We start from the raw sequence: 16573 nt of genomic DNA on the forward strand, positions 1-16573 counted from the left end.
GAGAGAGAGAGAGAGAGAGAGAGAGAGAGAGAGAGAGAGAGAGAGAGAGTAGAAATATTTGAATATGAGACGTATAAGTAATTAAAAAGTGAGGTAAAATATGTCCAATTGAAATATCATAATTAATACCAATCGCGTCATAAAATATTCTCTTTGAAATGAATTTATAATGTAGACGAATTCTTCCAGTCGCTAATTAGCGCTCTAGTTATGCGTCATTAATATTTTTTTCTGCAATATGACTTTATAACTGTAACCCAAATTGCTCTTTAATCCCCCTTGCGTTACCATGTCATATTTGATGTACATATTATTGAATATACGCTTTTATCGAAGATAATCTGTACCCGATATCTGTAAATAAAAGCTGTCACCGGCACATTTCCGCCGATTTGACATAGGCACGTTAGTGTGTCCGACAGATCACGGGTAGAATTACCAGCTCATGTAGCGTTTCAGGATCGTAATACTATACACACACACATACACACACCTAAAATTCCGCTTCAAACACCCTCAGTACGATCGGCTTATGCCCGGCCCGGTTCAATTTCATTTGAAATCTCAACATCCTCCTTCTGCGAACCCTCGGCTGCTTTGTTCAATTGCTAACAAAACGATCGATATACATAATTGTTGTGATCCGCGTACAATCTTGCGTTACGCGACACGCGGGACAAAACCTAATTCGCTACTCGCAAAATATAAATATATTAACCCTTTAAATTTCAGAAATTGATAAATATCAGATACGTGAAGACGTAAAGTAAAAATTGATTAACCAATAGTCGGCGTTGTGATATTTTGTTGTATCTCATTAATTACGCATAAAACGTAAATGATTGCATATGATAATTTAAATATACGAAGAGAATATTATAGTTTTTTTTCGTACAAATTCTTTTCAATTTTAGCAGAAATAGATTGTCAGTAAAAAATAATAAAAAATAAAAGGATATAATAAATTATTGTAGGATGTCGGACCTTACAAAATTATATACAACTTTTTACTATAAAATTCTCTCCATGTGTATAATCAATGAGACGAGTTTGCAAATATATATATATATATATATATATATATATATATATATATATATATCGTGAGCTGCATTTCTTTACCGTACACAGGAAAAAAATTTGATTAGATTAACCAAATGTCTAGCGAAATATGAATGAACCAAAAATTCCGTTTGAAATGATCATAAATCTGTTACCAAGATTTCTGATTGAGAAAAATTGTTCAGCTTGAACAGATACAAGTTCTGGTTAATGAGAAATCTTGTTTAGCTAATTAGAATCTTGTTAACTTGAACAGAAGTCTGATAACTTCAGTCGGAATTCTGGCGCATTTATATTCCAGATATTTGGTTAATCCACTCAAATTTTCTTCCGTGTATCTGTGCAGTTCAAACTTTAGTTAAGCATGAAAATAATGGAAAGCAGTGTGCCTCAGTCGACGCGTGTCAAATATGTATACTTGGAGCCTACAGTACAGTCCCCTCGATAAATGTACATTTATCATATTAACGAATTCTACGTGACTTTTCCGCCTGGTCTCCCCTGCCGCCCCGTTCTCAAGCGACGAACAAACTGCTTCAGGTCGCGCTTAGACGGCAGCAGGCCCAGGAGGAGAGCGAGGCGCGCGAGTTGGGCCTGCAATTGCAATACAATGCCGGCAGCTGCACCACCGCCCCCGTTCTGCCGGCGGCCGCCGGCGCGACGCCAGCTGGTAGCCCGCCCCCGCACCCGGCGCACGTAGGGAGTCCGGCGGGCCTCGCGATACCCGCGGCGGCCGCGGCCGCCGCCGCCGCTGCCGCCGCCGCTGCCTCCGCGCACATCCAGACGCAGCTCCAGCACCAGCCGGAATGCGGTCTCCTGCCGAGGAAGAGGTCCACCCAGGACGAATACCGGCAGCCCAAGGTCGAGAAAAGTGAGGCCGCCGTCGGCGGCGGCGGAGGCATCACCGGTGAGTTGCAATCAAGCTGCAAGATCGCGAGATCACCTCTGCCGGGGTTTCACTTCCGACCAAGACCGTTGCCTTCCGGCGGTCCTTGGCCATCGCAAAGTGAAATAACGGCGACAAAGACGAAGTCACGACGGAGAGACGGGGAAAACTCGGTTCGCAATCTTCAGTTTCATTTAACAAGTTTCAGTTTCAATCGTTAACTACACTGTTGACACAACAAATGTTGTGTTAAATTTAGCTCACATTTCACGTGTGTCATGCCTTCTATGATTTTTCTTAAAATTATCAATTTACCCACTGTAATTTTTGTGTTAATTTAACATAAGATAAATATGGTATCAATTGACACAAATTAGTTGTACATTTGTTACCAAGAATGTATGTGTGTATTATGCACACATTCACATACAACATATGAATTGTGTTATGTTAATATTTAAAAGTGATGGATATAAATTCAACGTAGAATAGTCAAAACAATATAACAGCGATATGTTAAATTAAATTAGCACATGTGTATATGAAAAATTTAACACAAAAATTTCCACACGGATCGACTTCAACATAAATACAAAATATTTTTTGCCATACAAGTTGACTTAATTAACTCTTCCATTAGAATTTCCTTTCTCTTTCTTTCATTAGATAGCGACGTCGATGATTCGCGCCGAAAGTCGACCTCTTCCAGTTGTCCACGATTGGTATCGATCAAATTCACCGAGTCGCCGTCGTATCTTCGTCTCTCTACGCGAAAGTTGCGCTCATATCGAAAATAGCTTCGCTATGATGCACTGATAGAAAAAATGTTTGATTTAACTAAAATTTTTTATAGTTGGTTTCGGCTCCAACCATATTTACACCAATACGAAAATAATAATAGTAACATGCATATACAGGCAGTATCCCTTTCACAATCTCTCGTGAGGACGTAGAGCGGATTGAGATGAACACAAAAGTCCAATACTATTTTGCAATATTCGCAATAAATCTCAAGACATTAATTAAAAAAGATTGATGAATGATCATGCGCGATATGGTAGATGAGCTACAGTGGCGCCGTTTATCGTTGTTTATTATTGTATACTTGTACATTAAGTCGAACTGAACAAAAAAGTCCTCTACTATTTTGCAAATGACAACATAGATTTTTAGATATTAATTAAAGAAAATTTGTGCATTATGGTACATAATCATGTAACAATTTTCTTTGATTAATATCTAAAAATCTATGTTGTCATTTGTAAAATGGTAGAGGACTTTTTTGTTCAGTTTGACTTAATGTACAAGTATTATATATAACGGTAGACGGCGCAATTGCAGCTCATCTACCATATCGCGCATTATCATTCACCAATCTTTTTTAATTAATATCTCGACTATTATTGCGAATATCGCAAAATAGTATAGAACTTTTATGTTCATCTCAATCCGCTCTGCGTCCTCACGAGAGATTGTGAAGGTGATACGGGACACTCTGTACAAGATTATTATCAAAACATAGCAGAATTAAATGAAAAAAAAATTTCCTGACGTTTTCCTCACGTAATATATAGTAATTATTTCTCCACGTGATTATAGTTATATGAATACCAAGCATTTTTTCTCAGTGCGACAATAACGAAACGCAACACGGGGCATAATAAACGGCGGCACGCGACCGAAGCGGGCGCGCATGTGCGTTTTGCACACGCATGACTTGCGGAAGAGTGCCTATTAGGAACGTGCGTACACGTCTTTAAGTAGGGCAAGTGGCCGCTACGGCCATAATGTTAAGTAAATAATGGCGAGGCTCGCGGGCCCTTATTATACCACTCGAAGCAGAAGTCGTACTCTCGTTAGTGGCGGGTGCCCTTAATTCTCTCCGTTACGCCTCGACCCTTCCGCTCTTCTCTTCTCGCGGGCTTCTTTTCCGCCACGGTTCATTCTCACCCTATATATTATATATATAGTAAGTGGAGTGCACACGCGACCTGGCATAAGCCCAAGTGCGTTCTCGTTGCTCTGATAAACGTACCTTGCCGCACCTTAGTGTGTTAACCGACTTATTCGCTGGCTCGCTCGATATTCGATCAAAGAAATAATGAAGATAAAATATCCTTGTCGAGTGCCGGGCGTTTAATCGGGCCTTTCGATAATCGTTTTACGTTGACGTTGCATATAGATAAATTCATTTCAACAGAAGAAGCTTTCATGTCATGTAGAATGGTGATGACTGACTTTCTAGAGTTAACTTCTATAGTTAATTTCCAGGATTAATTTTATCGCAGGGGAAAATTGGATAGGTAAGATTTAAGAGGAATTCCAGTTTTTGCAAAATAAGATTCGAGGGTAAAAACTAAACGAAAGAAAAATCCTTATTCGATTCAAATTCGAGTTTAGTTAAAGTCAGGGAGGGTTCAATCGTCGGGTTGTGTAACGTTAAAAATGAAGTGGAACGTAATGGGGATCGCGTGTCGCAAAAGTCCGCTGACAATTATGTGAGCCATAAGAATCGGCTTTTTCCCGGCGGACATCACTTTACAGGGGTGGCGATGGAGTATCACTTTATAACAATGCAGTTGCAATCGATGTCGGGTGCGGGCACTCTACTATGTAGCATTTTTCTATCGCGCGCGTTGCATTTTATTGTTACCTCTGGCGGTGACGTCCGAAAGAGACTGCGCTTCGTCGCGTGTCCCATCGCGAATAGTTTGCGGTTAATAAAATTCACCTGCACCGTGACATCTCGTTACACGCATGTCCACTCAGCTCGTACACTTGCAACAAAACCCGTGCAGGGCGATCCATTTATAATTGCTCACGCGTTGCGTTTTAAAACCGTTATTCGGGGGCGAAGTGCGCTTTTTCCGTACTTGTTGGAGTGTACGATGGAAATTTCGAAGTAGTGAAAATTGAAATGTCAAACATAGAAATGTAGTTACGTGATAATTAAATCAAGAGAACAGAGATCCTTTCCCGTTACGTGAGGCTTATTGAATACTCCTTGTTGGAGTATTCAATAAGAATCTCGACAAGCGACAAAAGTTAAAATAGTAAAATCGAGTGAAACTAATCCGCGATGAGGTCAAATGAAGAAATTAAAAATATTTTTCTGTACACGAAGCACTCGTTGAAGTATTCAATAAAAATTTCGAAAAATGGAAAGCGAAATATTAAACAAAAAAACCGTGATTAAATGAAAAAAAAATTTTTGTACATGAAGCACTCGTTGCAGTATTCAATAAAAATTTCGAAATAACGAAAAATAAAACATCAAGCGCAATTAATCTGATCGAAAGAAAAAATCTGACTTGATACATAATTCTATTCTCTTCGGTCTTTACTGTATTTTGATATGGACAAATTAACCACAAGAATCTTGATACTGCGTATTCTGTTTTATGAAGAAAACATCATGCATTGCTAGATCTTTGCTTTGGAAACAGTAAAGCTTGATCTACAATGTGTTATTTGCTTCCTGTTTCTTTTTCTTTATCTCTTTCTGACTCACACCTTAAGCTTTAAGCCGAAAAAAGACAGAAGACAACAGAACGCAAAGAGCATATTGTAGATCAGGCTTTAAAGCCTGACCTACAATATGCTCTTTGCATTCTGTTCTGTTTCTTGTCTTCTATCTTTTTCTGGCTTAAAGCTTAAAATTTGAATCAGAAAGAGATAAAGAGAAAGAAACAGGAAGCAAAGAGCATATTGTAGATCAGGCTTTAGCCAGAAAAAGACAGAAGACAAGAAACAGAACGCAAAGAGCATATTATAAATCAGGCTTAAACGTTACTTTGCAACGTGGCTGAAGCTGTTTTTATTTCTCTGTTTATCAGTGCATGTAATTTCCATTACAAATTGGACGTCTCTATTTGCGATGCACGTCCGATTACGTCGCGTAGAGGGAAGGAAAAGAGAGAAACGAAGAAAGGAGGCAGGGGGAGCAGGAGAGGTCTGATAGCGATCGTCTGTTGGGCGAATCCGAAGCGCGCGAAAAAAAGGCGAGCCGTGTCGACAAAGAATATCACGGGCGAACATTTTCTTGCCGCGAGGGGAAAGTGCTTCCGCGCTTCTTTATAGAACGTGGATTCTGTCGCCGACGAAAAAAAGAGAGAACAAAAGAAAAGAGAAAAAGTGGAGAAGAACGTCGAGAGAGGTGGGAGACGTTCTTCAACTTCTGCAGAAGTAATTCCGAAGTAATTAAGAACTACCGTTCTCGCGCGCACCGGTCGAAAGTCTCGATTTAACCGTATCCACCGGCAATACCGCGCCGTTCAATAAGAATCTCAGAGTGTCATTCAGTCTATCTCTCCGAGCTGACGAATTCGTCAGCTCGCCGAATTTTCCCTCTTTGCCCCCGCGATTATCTCTTCCGGACATGTTCGTCCTCTTCCGAAATTCCGTCCTCACTCCAACGTAAGAAATCACCCCGGCCGGTACCACCCTCTTTCCCCCTTACAAAAATTTCATTCGTTGACGCGCCGTAGAAAATAGCGGAAAAGGGAAAGGAAAAAAAGAGGAAAGAACTGCGAAGCGAACGACGTTATCCGCCACGACGAGGAAACCTCTCAGGCGCACCTGGTTTCAATTACGGGTGGCGAGTGCACCGCGCGTACCTGAGAAGGACGAGGGAAGAGAGAGAGGGAGAGAGAGAGAGATGTCTCTCTCTCTCTATTTCTCTCTCTGTCTCTCTCTCTTTGGCCGATCTTCGAAACAGAGTGCTTACAGTAGTATATAGACGAGTCGAGGGAGAGTCTCCGGTCGAGAGAAGTTTAGCAGTAATTGAATTTCTCGGGCCAGTGCCTTCGACCGCGGGGGATTCTGGGTTGGTCGCTGGTGTACACTCTCTCTCTTTCTCGCTCTCTCGCTCTTTCTCCGATGGGGAGAGAGATCACGAGGTTGCCTGCCAAGTGGGTGGGTGCGCTCTCGGTGGCGGAGAGAAACTCGACGAGCCCCCATTATATCGCGAACGGGGAAAGAGATATCCACCTCTTTATACTTAATGCTAGGGACGGACACTCGCGACTCCGTCGAAGAAGCGGGCAGGGGGATCCTTTTCTTCGAGAGTGCGGGAGAAAATTTCAACGCCGGGACCGACGAGGGGAGAGGGTGGGATTGGGGGATATTTATTTTTTCCTGCTATCCCACTTTTCTCTCTCGCTACGTCAGCGTAGTCTCGCCACTTCTCCCGTGCCCGAGAATCAGTTCCGCGGTGAATCGTCGCGGGTCGCGCGATATCGCGAAAATTCGCGGAATGTCATTAATTGTCGCTCGCTTTCGAGCGGTCCCCTTCTCCCTGCCCTCCGCGAACAGGCCGCATTTATCCGACGAAGTCGACTCGTCTTGGGATATTCATTATTCGGCAATTTATGACAATTGATTTATCCAGGGTGATGACGGCACGGCTTCGTTATCAATATTAATCTGATTAAATAATACGACACACACACGCACACATGTTGAAAATATTTCGGGCTGACTGCTATTCATTTATCTGCTTCGATATGAACTTTGTCTGGAAAATTTTCTATTTCCCCACGATTATCTCTCCAGTCATTCGCAATTGCGGAAAATGAAAAGGTATTTGTCGTCGATTATCTTCATATGCATGCACTGAGAGAAAAATGTATGATATTTGAAACTATAATGGCATAATAAAAAGATTATAGTTAGGAATATCTTTTTTATAAAAAGTAAATGTCACCATAATGTTTGTAATATTTACAATATAAGCATAGTATAACTGACTCATATAAAACTTTTACCAAGAATTATAATTATTTGAAATAAAAAACATAGTAAGATAGCAAATATTAAATGGTAAGAGAAATTAACTATTTTATATAGTCAATACAATTGGAATATTTGGAAAATATGGGTACATATAACTATATTCTCAAAGCGTGCCTTACTATACACATAGAGTAATAAAATGGTGACTATAAATGTGTGTTCATTCTGCTATATCTTCGTTTTTGGATGAACTATAAATATATATTTGAGGCCAAAACGAACTATAAAATATAATGAGATTATAGTTATTCCAACTATTTTTTTCTCTCAGTGTGGATAAACAAAATTCTGAGATATCGATGCGCCAATAATGGCCGATGATCAATCACCTGTGCGGCCTTCGCGATAACTGATCGCCCGCCAATAAGCTCACGGAATATTCACGTATGAATTATATTAACCGACATTTACGAGCGATTAAAGTGCACACAGCGTGGATCTCGCGTAGCAAAGGGCGAAACGCCGCGGCGCAGTCATTACGTCGAAAAGGAGGATGTAGAGATTTGGTCTTTCCGCTGAATTCTCTGTGGAGGAGCAGGCACAGGATACGCTTTGTAGGAGCCGGTGCACACACACGCACGCGCGCGCGCGCGCGCTCATACTCGCAAACATGCACACACATGTACACACGGCAGGCGCCTTTTGTACGTACGTGTGCGACACACCCTTTATCCCGCAAGGATCACTTGGTCGCTCCGTCTACCGGGACCATTATCCGGCAGTTTCTCGGCAGGAGAGAGAGAAGCTTCTTCGAGTGTCCAAGAAACTTTGTGAAAGACCAGTTCGCTTCCGTTCTTCGTCCTTCGTGGCTGCGGAGGACACCAGGAAATTATTTCGCCCCGCTGTAATACGCTCCCCTGCGCTCCTTGGGATTGCACCCGTCGCGCGCTCGCTCGTGAATTCACCCGGTGTGTCTTCGGCGCGAAACAGACAGCAAACAAGAACGGATACCGATCGCGCGACGGATTTTCGTGAGACGTCCAAAGTTCGACTTTCTCAGTTGCGTATGTTTCGCAATGAGAGAAAAAAATAGTTGGAATAACTATAATTTCACTATATTTTATAGTTTGTTTTGGCCTTAAACATATATTTATAGTTCATCCAAACATGAAGATATACTAGAATGAACACAGATTTATAGTCACCATCTTATTACTCTATATATACGTTAAAGTACCTTTTGGGAATATAGTTACATGTACTTATATTTGCCAAATATTCCAATTGTATTGACTATATAAAATAGTTAATTTCTCTTACCATTCAATATTTGCTACCTTACTATATTTTTTATTTCAAATAATTATAATTCTTGGTAAAAATTTTACACGGGTCAGTTATACTATGCTTATATTGTAAATATTACAAATAATATGGTAACATTTACTATAAAAAGTATATTCCTAACTATAATCTTTTTTCTATGCCATTATAGTTCCAAATATCATACATTTTTCTCTCAGTGCGTAGTCAAATTGCACGTCGCGATGCGAAAGCGTAGACATTTGTTTAAGGGTGTAGTTATCCATGTAAATCGAATTTTTTAGCATAGCGTTGCATTTTTTATCTCACTATCGATTATCAAAATCACTGGACTCAAAGAGAGAGAGAGAGAGAGAGATGATTGGAATTATATATATCACAAGTTTCTCGAGAATAATATAATAATATAATTAATATAATTTTTTTTCCAATCTTTCTACACTGAGAGAAAAAAATAGTTGGAATAACTATAATCTCACTATATTTTATAGTTCGTTTTGGCCTCAAACATATATTTATAGTTCATCTAAACATGAAGATATAGTAGAATGAACGCAGATTTATAGTCACCATCTTATTACTCTATATATATGGTAAAGTACCTTTTGGGAATATAGTTACATGTACCTATATTTGCCAAATATTCCAATTGTATTGACTATATAAAATAGTTAATTTCTTTTACCATTCAATATTTGCCACCTTACCATATTTTTTATTTCAAATAATTATAATTTTTGGTAAAAATTTTACACGGGTCAGTTATACTATACTTATATTGTAAATATTACAAATATTATGGTAACATTTACTATAAAAATTATATTCCTAACTATAATATTTTTACTATGCCATTATAGTTCCAAATATCATACATTTTTCTCTCAGTGTAATACGCATGTGTGTAAAAAGAACTTCTATAAATTCTATCAACGAGCTAACGAGGAGCAGCTATCACCCTCGTCTCGACGACTCGCCAAAGCGCATCGTAGGAAGATCGAACGACGGGCCGGCCGATGGCCCGTTAATCGATCACCCGTTACATCGACTCGCGCAGGAACTCGGCATGGCAAACACGCGCGATTTGAGTAATCAAATTCGAAGCCGGATAAGGCAGGAGATCGGCACGCTCGGCACGGCTACTTAATGCTCTCACGACGTGCCTGGCAACATTGTTTGCAAAGAGTCAGCGGGACTTCGGGGAACACAAACGCGGACAGATAGGTAAGGCCGAGCCCGACCTTACCTATTTGCATAGGTGTACTCGCTCCGCGCGGGGTCGAATGCATGTACACGTGCAACTCCGCCGCCGCCGCCGCCGACGACGACGACGACGACGACGACGAAGATTACGACGACGACGACGAAGGAGCACGTCTCCTGAGAGTGTTTGAACAAAACTTCTGCCAGCGTTCTGGCTGTACACGTTTCTTCCTCTCTTTCTCTCCTCACCGATTCGCCCTAGGACCGCCGCAGGCGGTACGCACGAGCCTTGGCTCGATCTCTGTTGATCGATACGAGATCCTCGGGAATGTCGCTAAATCTCGAACGTGATTTCATGCCGGTAACTTGACGAATGCGAAGTACGAGAGCAGGAGTGGATATCCTACCAGATGCGCGAGACGCGCAGGACGAGACGCGAATGTAACCGCGCGAAGTCGTTGCTTGCGCTGTGTGAAAATATTGAGAAGTCTCGGCAACTCTAGAACTCTCGAGGTGTAGCTATTGCGAATATTTAACATTGTTCATTCTCGGGCGGACTTTAAGTCCCGTATTAACAGTTGTCATCTGAAACTTGCCTCATGTGAGACACTCGAGGTTTTATTCAGAGTTAGCTTCAAGTTTTTCAGTTCAATGATACGATATGCGCGACATTTATATCTGCCATCACACGATTCAACTGAAAAACTCTCGCCTAAATTTCAGTCAAGAGTTGGATAAAAGTTTTTCAATTGAAGCGCGATTACAAATATATCACATATATCATATTATTAAACTAAAAAATTTGTATATAACTCTGAATAAAAATCTCTGAATATCTCACATGAAACAAGTTTCAAGTAACAACTATTAATATGGTCCTAAGTATGGTTTAAGACAATTAAATTAATTTGTACAATTTCGCAACTAATTACGCCAGAAAATGTTAGAGAAAAGAATTGCGTCGCAATAAATCTATCGTGCGATTACGTGATAATGGCAAAATTGTTCGTTTGTTTTCTTAAAAAATTGCCTCATTAATGATTAATTTTGTTTTATTCTGCAAAAGCAATTTAGTTCTCGCAACAATTACATATAATCATTATAATCAATTACATATAATCAATTACATATAATCAATTACATATAATCAATATTACGACCGACCAAAATAATCGCAGAGATAATGTTTGGCGCACAAAAGTGCTGCGACATGCAGATCGTATTCCATCGCGTATAAAACATCACATTTTATCACGTATGAACGTATCACGTATTTTTGTGACAATATGTGATAAGAATGTGACTTATCGCATGCACCAAAACATCACACACGCCACACATCCGCTTTGCGTATGCACATCGTACGTAAATACTTCTATACAGTGACAAGTGTAGTCTTCGATACGTGATAAAATACGATTCGCGTTGCAAACACTTTTGTATCGAACACCACGTTTCTGCGAATACCGGAAACGGTAGCAATCTGATTAATTGCGAAGCTAAGAGTTATTTTTCCGCATATATGATATCCGGCTTGATGCCATTTAGTTTCAACGAAGACTATTTGAAATGATCTTGGGAAGCCGTATCAGCCTTTTCGAGAGAGAAAGAGAAAGAGAGAAAAAATGATGGAAATCAGATACTTTAACCGGCCGAGGCTTCGTTCTTCTGCTACTTTCGCGAGCACAAAAGAATATGAACCATTCGATCCAGTCGACTTAATTAATTTAGTGGGGAACTGCGAAGTACGTGCTTGATCGACGTGAAAGGGACCCATCCTGCTCCCCGACGTAGCCAACTCAAGTTTAGCCCTAAATGACGATGTGCTACATCCCAGTGGAAGGAATCATCCTTCGTAAGTATCTTCAGAAAGACTGACTTTTCTCCGTTGGGAAGAATAAAATATTTAAAACATGTCGCTAATAAGAATTAATTCCCCTAATTGTGCAGGCTCCTTTCATTTTTTACGAGCAATTCTAACTCTTTGGTTTAATTGCGATCTTTGTGCACAAAATCAATCGGTTGCAACTTTATTCGTGAAATATGCGGAGCTTCAAAGTCTCCGCAGCTCTCTGCAACGCGAATTTCTTACGTCTCGTAACTCGGGCATAATCCCAAACTAATCACTCAACGCGACAACGTCGAGACGAGAGTCCACCGACGAAAGAGTCGGCGGGAAACAAACGATATTAATCGCATAACGCGAGAATGACGGAACGTGTACGGGATGAAGTCGACAAACCTTTCCCGACACGCGACAACATGGCGGCTTGGCCTGGCGAACTGGTAACGCATTGGCGAGCATCCAGCCGAGCGTAAAAGCCATCGCCGTGGAGTACCGGCGCGGCATGGCGCGGCCAAGGGGTAGAACGAAAAAACTAACGATCACGTTATATTCCTCCGGAAAAAAAGAAGCGAGACGCGGCGCGGAAGGACGAGCTCTCGAAGGAACCCCCGGCGGGGGATTGTGGAAGCGACAGGATGGGAAGCAAGGGCGAATCGCGAGCCCCCGCTTCCCCTCGCGCCCTCGGCCAAGGGAAGGCTGCCACCGTCGGTGAGCGGAGCTTGGCAAACGTTTACGAGGCATAAACGCCAAAACAAAAGGCGGCTGGGCGCGAAACAATTAAAAACGTTACGCCCGATCGCTCTCCAACGTTCCTCCTCTCTCTCCCCTTCCCCCGGCTCTCTTCTCTTCTCTCCTCTCTCTTTCTCTCCCGCTCTTTCTCACATTTTTTTCTTTCTCTCGTTGCCTCCCATGCTCTTCCACTTACCCTCTTCTCTCGTTCTCTCTTCCGCTTTCCCTCGAATCTCACCCCATCCATCATACACCCCGGGGTGTACACACAACCATCCCACAGCCGTATTCACCCCTTTCACCGCGACACACAACGAAAACACATGGACGTTGTAAAGCGGTGCTCCCACACTTGCGCATACGCACACACGCGTGCGTAAACGTGTGCAGATATACGCACACATACATTTACATGTACGCACACACACAGCGGAAGCCTGGAAATAAAAGGGAATCGCGACGATTTAATGACTGATCGGGCTGTTGCTCGCTGTTGCTGTCGCTGCTAGCTGAAGGGCCCTTCCTCTCTCTCTCTCTCTCTCTCGCCTCGTTCCTGTTTTCCCTCTCTCTCTCTCGTTCTCACACCCTCACACTCTTTTTCTTTCCCTCTCTTCCTCTTTCTCTTCTCGTGCTCGCGATAAGGAACTTGCCTTTTCTTCGAGCTCTCGCACCGCCACTCGAATCGTCATTTCTGCGCGGCAGATCGGGTGCTGCTATTTTCCGGGCGTATCGATACGTAATAATGAGAGTCTTTTCTCATTGCTCAGATCTCGTTTCCAGGCTCGAGACCCACGCCACATCGGCTCAGCCTTCAAGCCTCCGTTGCCGCCGCAGTCGCTGTTGCTGCAGCGTATATCACGGTGTTCGGCCGTGCGATTTCCTCTATCGTGGCACCGCACCTTCCTCGTTTCGAGTCGCGTCGCTTCGTGAAATTAATTGACGCCGCGCGATCATCTCGTATGGAGACACGATCATTTTGTCAATTCCCGAGATAATCGTTCGCAGTTTGCTTTTCGTACTTATATTTATTTTTGTTTGATATGTTTGGTGATTAATTTGGATAACTGAGATAATTGCACTGAAAAAGTGTTCGGCATTTGTAAGTATAATCACATAGAGAAATAATTTCTATAAATTATAGTGAAGAAAAAAATTTTTTTGTTAAATTAACTCTATTGTTGGTAACGTTAGTAATAACTTTGCATGCATATTTACTACCAGTTTCGCGTTAGAACAACCAAAAAATATGATTGGGGCTGAAAAACTATAATTTTAGTTAGATCAACTATTTCTTCCTCTCATTGTAGAAGGGTGGGTTTGATCTCATTCTGCGAGCTGCTCTGATTGTTCAGACGATTTAGTCTTGTGTTCAATTGCGTCGTACTCTAAGATGCAGACTAAATTGATAAGATGTAGTCTAAATTTTAACTTGTGATTTATTCCGTGATATTTTTATTACACTTAGAAAAAAAATACATGGCAATGGCGACTATTTAGGTGACAGCTATACGAGTTCTATGTATGTAAAATTATAAAGTATACACGGAGAAAAATAATTTTGCTCTTCTAGCAAAATCGTCGTTGCTACTGCATATTCGTAGTGACATAAAAAAATTTAGTTGACGTAACTAATTTTACAAATTATTCATTATCAGAGCAGAAGTAGTTTCGTTGCCAAGATAGAAAAATTTGTTGAGTATATTTGTCCTAAGAATCACGTTAATTTGCTATTGATACAAAATAATAATGTATCCTTAGCAAATTTATTTGCTATCGGAGCAAAACTGCAACAGCTTATATAAATCCATAATGGTATAGCAAAATAATTTATAGATTCAGCAAATTATATCCAGCAAATAGTGATTAGTATTCTTAACAAATTTGCTGTTCTTTTTGCTGTCCATATAACGAAAAGATTTTGCTAGACCAACAGAAAATTTGCTGAGCCAGCAAATTATTTTTTTTTCCATGTACAATTTACTCAACTATATATATATTGGTTTTACATGCAAAACTCGTGCAATTATCGCCTATGCAATTTTTGTCGTAATAATTGCCGTAAAATAATATAAATATGTTAAATTGTAGATTTTAAAAAAAGGTGAGAGAGAGAGAAAGAGAGGGCTTTCGATAAGTGTTAAATCGGCGGGCCATAAAAGCGGAGAATTTCAATTTACCGTGGGGAAAGTTTCGGCGTAAATTACTTCCAGCCGTAATTTAATAGACCCAACGAAATTAACATCATGTACAAAGGCCGTTTATCAATCGCATGCGCGGCCAAAGAAAGAGAAAGCGTTTCAGAGTTCCGTACACACTCCAGTTACTTTACGATCGTACGAACAATAGGAAATGATAATTCATCGCCATCGTCTTCCGCGCATAATATCAGAGCCCGAAACTGGCGAACTCAAAATTCGCGGCGCTGCGGATTTAGGCGGATGTGCTCCAGCTATCGACGGCGCTACTGGAAATTCGTATAAAACCGTCTCGACATAACATCTTGTTCGGTAGCATTTTCTTTTATGCAAACTGAGTTAATTGAGTTTGCCATTAATTCAGAAGAAAAGTTCCGAAAACTTTTCGACAGCTTCAGTTATGATCGCTCGACGATGATTATTCGATCGATTCAGAGTTATGCAATCGATGTATTTGTCTCAAATTATATTTAGATATTGTATTAAACATATCTAATTATTAGTAATAAAATAAATATTAATAATAAGAAATTGCAATCTCTTTCAATTGTCAAAAGAATACCGATAATGAATATAGTAAAAAAATAATAAAAATATTAATAATAAAATAAATTATAAAAATCTGCAATCTAAATTGCCAAAAGAACTGATAGTGAAAATACTGTCACTCAAAAACACAAGAAGAAACTCAAATTTAAAACTTGGTTCTAAATTAGTGAAATTATTAACTCAAATTAGCTTAAGCTTAAAATTCTTAATTTCCACATTTTTGATTCGATAAATGTTCCAATCAATTGAAGCAGATATTCTTCTGTGATAGTGGAGATTCATCCTAATTTTGAATGAGAATCCACACGATGATTCACAGTAGAATTTATTCTTAATGAATGAATAGTCACTGGATTTGGAGTGACTCGGCCGCTACTTATTTTCACGGTGAAATTTCACCTAGGGAAACTGAGAAAATCATATCAATTTTATTTCGAGTTAACGGAATAATCAAAGACTGCGGCGCGTTATCAATGAATTTACCCCGCAGACTAACCTGTAGCATTTCGGCACACACTTCGGGGCGTCGCGCTAAGTATCCCCTCGCCAGATCGACTTCTTACCCCTCCCGATCTCAGTGGCGAGAAGAAGCATGAGAAGGAAGGGGCCTGTATCGAGAGAGGAGCGTCGCGAGGACGAGCGAGCGCGAGCGCGCGCGGTTAGGCTCGTTTCGCCTAAGCCTAATTTATAGGGATGTTTCGTGTCCTCCACAGTTGCCCCGCGGGCTGTGTCCTATTACTCCTATTCTCTATTATGCGCCGCCGCCGTAGGCCGGAGCCTCCCGATATCTATGTGCCATTCTAAATTATTCGGTATTGTCCTCGCATGATTCCATTGTCCGCGTCTGTCTCCACCGTGCGCGCTGATACGCTGCCACGCCGCCGCAGGTTAGGGCGTAGACCTACAACAACACCCGCCGTCGGATTGTGCGCGCGTGTATCTGCTTCGAGTGCGTCTTGTCATGATCGGTCAAGTGAGGAGAGAGCCAGTGAGAGAGAGAGAGAGAGAGAGAGAGAGAGAGAGAGAGAGAGAGAGAGAGAGAGAGAG

The 16573-nt window shown here is 41.0% G+C and overlaps 1 protein-coding gene across 2 annotated transcripts in view; it reads left to right on the top strand.

Moving 5' to 3' along the window:
* The window catches only part of LOC116841659 (doublesex- and mab-3-related transcription factor A2), a 33761-nt gene that overhangs the window by 2999 nt on the left and 14189 nt on the right, over positions 1 to 16573 (top strand). For both annotated transcript variants that reach the window (XM_032809883.1, XM_032809884.1), the window contains exon 2: positions 1603 to 1969. In XM_032809883.1, coding sequence (XP_032665774.1) covers positions 1603 to 1969 — 367 coding nt within the window. The remainder of the gene's footprint in view (positions 1 to 1602; positions 1970 to 16573) is intronic.

Source organism: Odontomachus brunneus, unplaced genomic scaffold (assembly GCF_010583005.1).
Source record: "Odontomachus brunneus isolate Ranch 3 - 2012 unplaced genomic scaffold, Obru_v1 Obru_scaffold_017, whole genome shotgun sequence".
In the NCBI taxonomy this organism is placed as follows: domain Eukaryota; kingdom Metazoa; phylum Arthropoda; class Insecta; order Hymenoptera; family Formicidae; genus Odontomachus; species Odontomachus brunneus.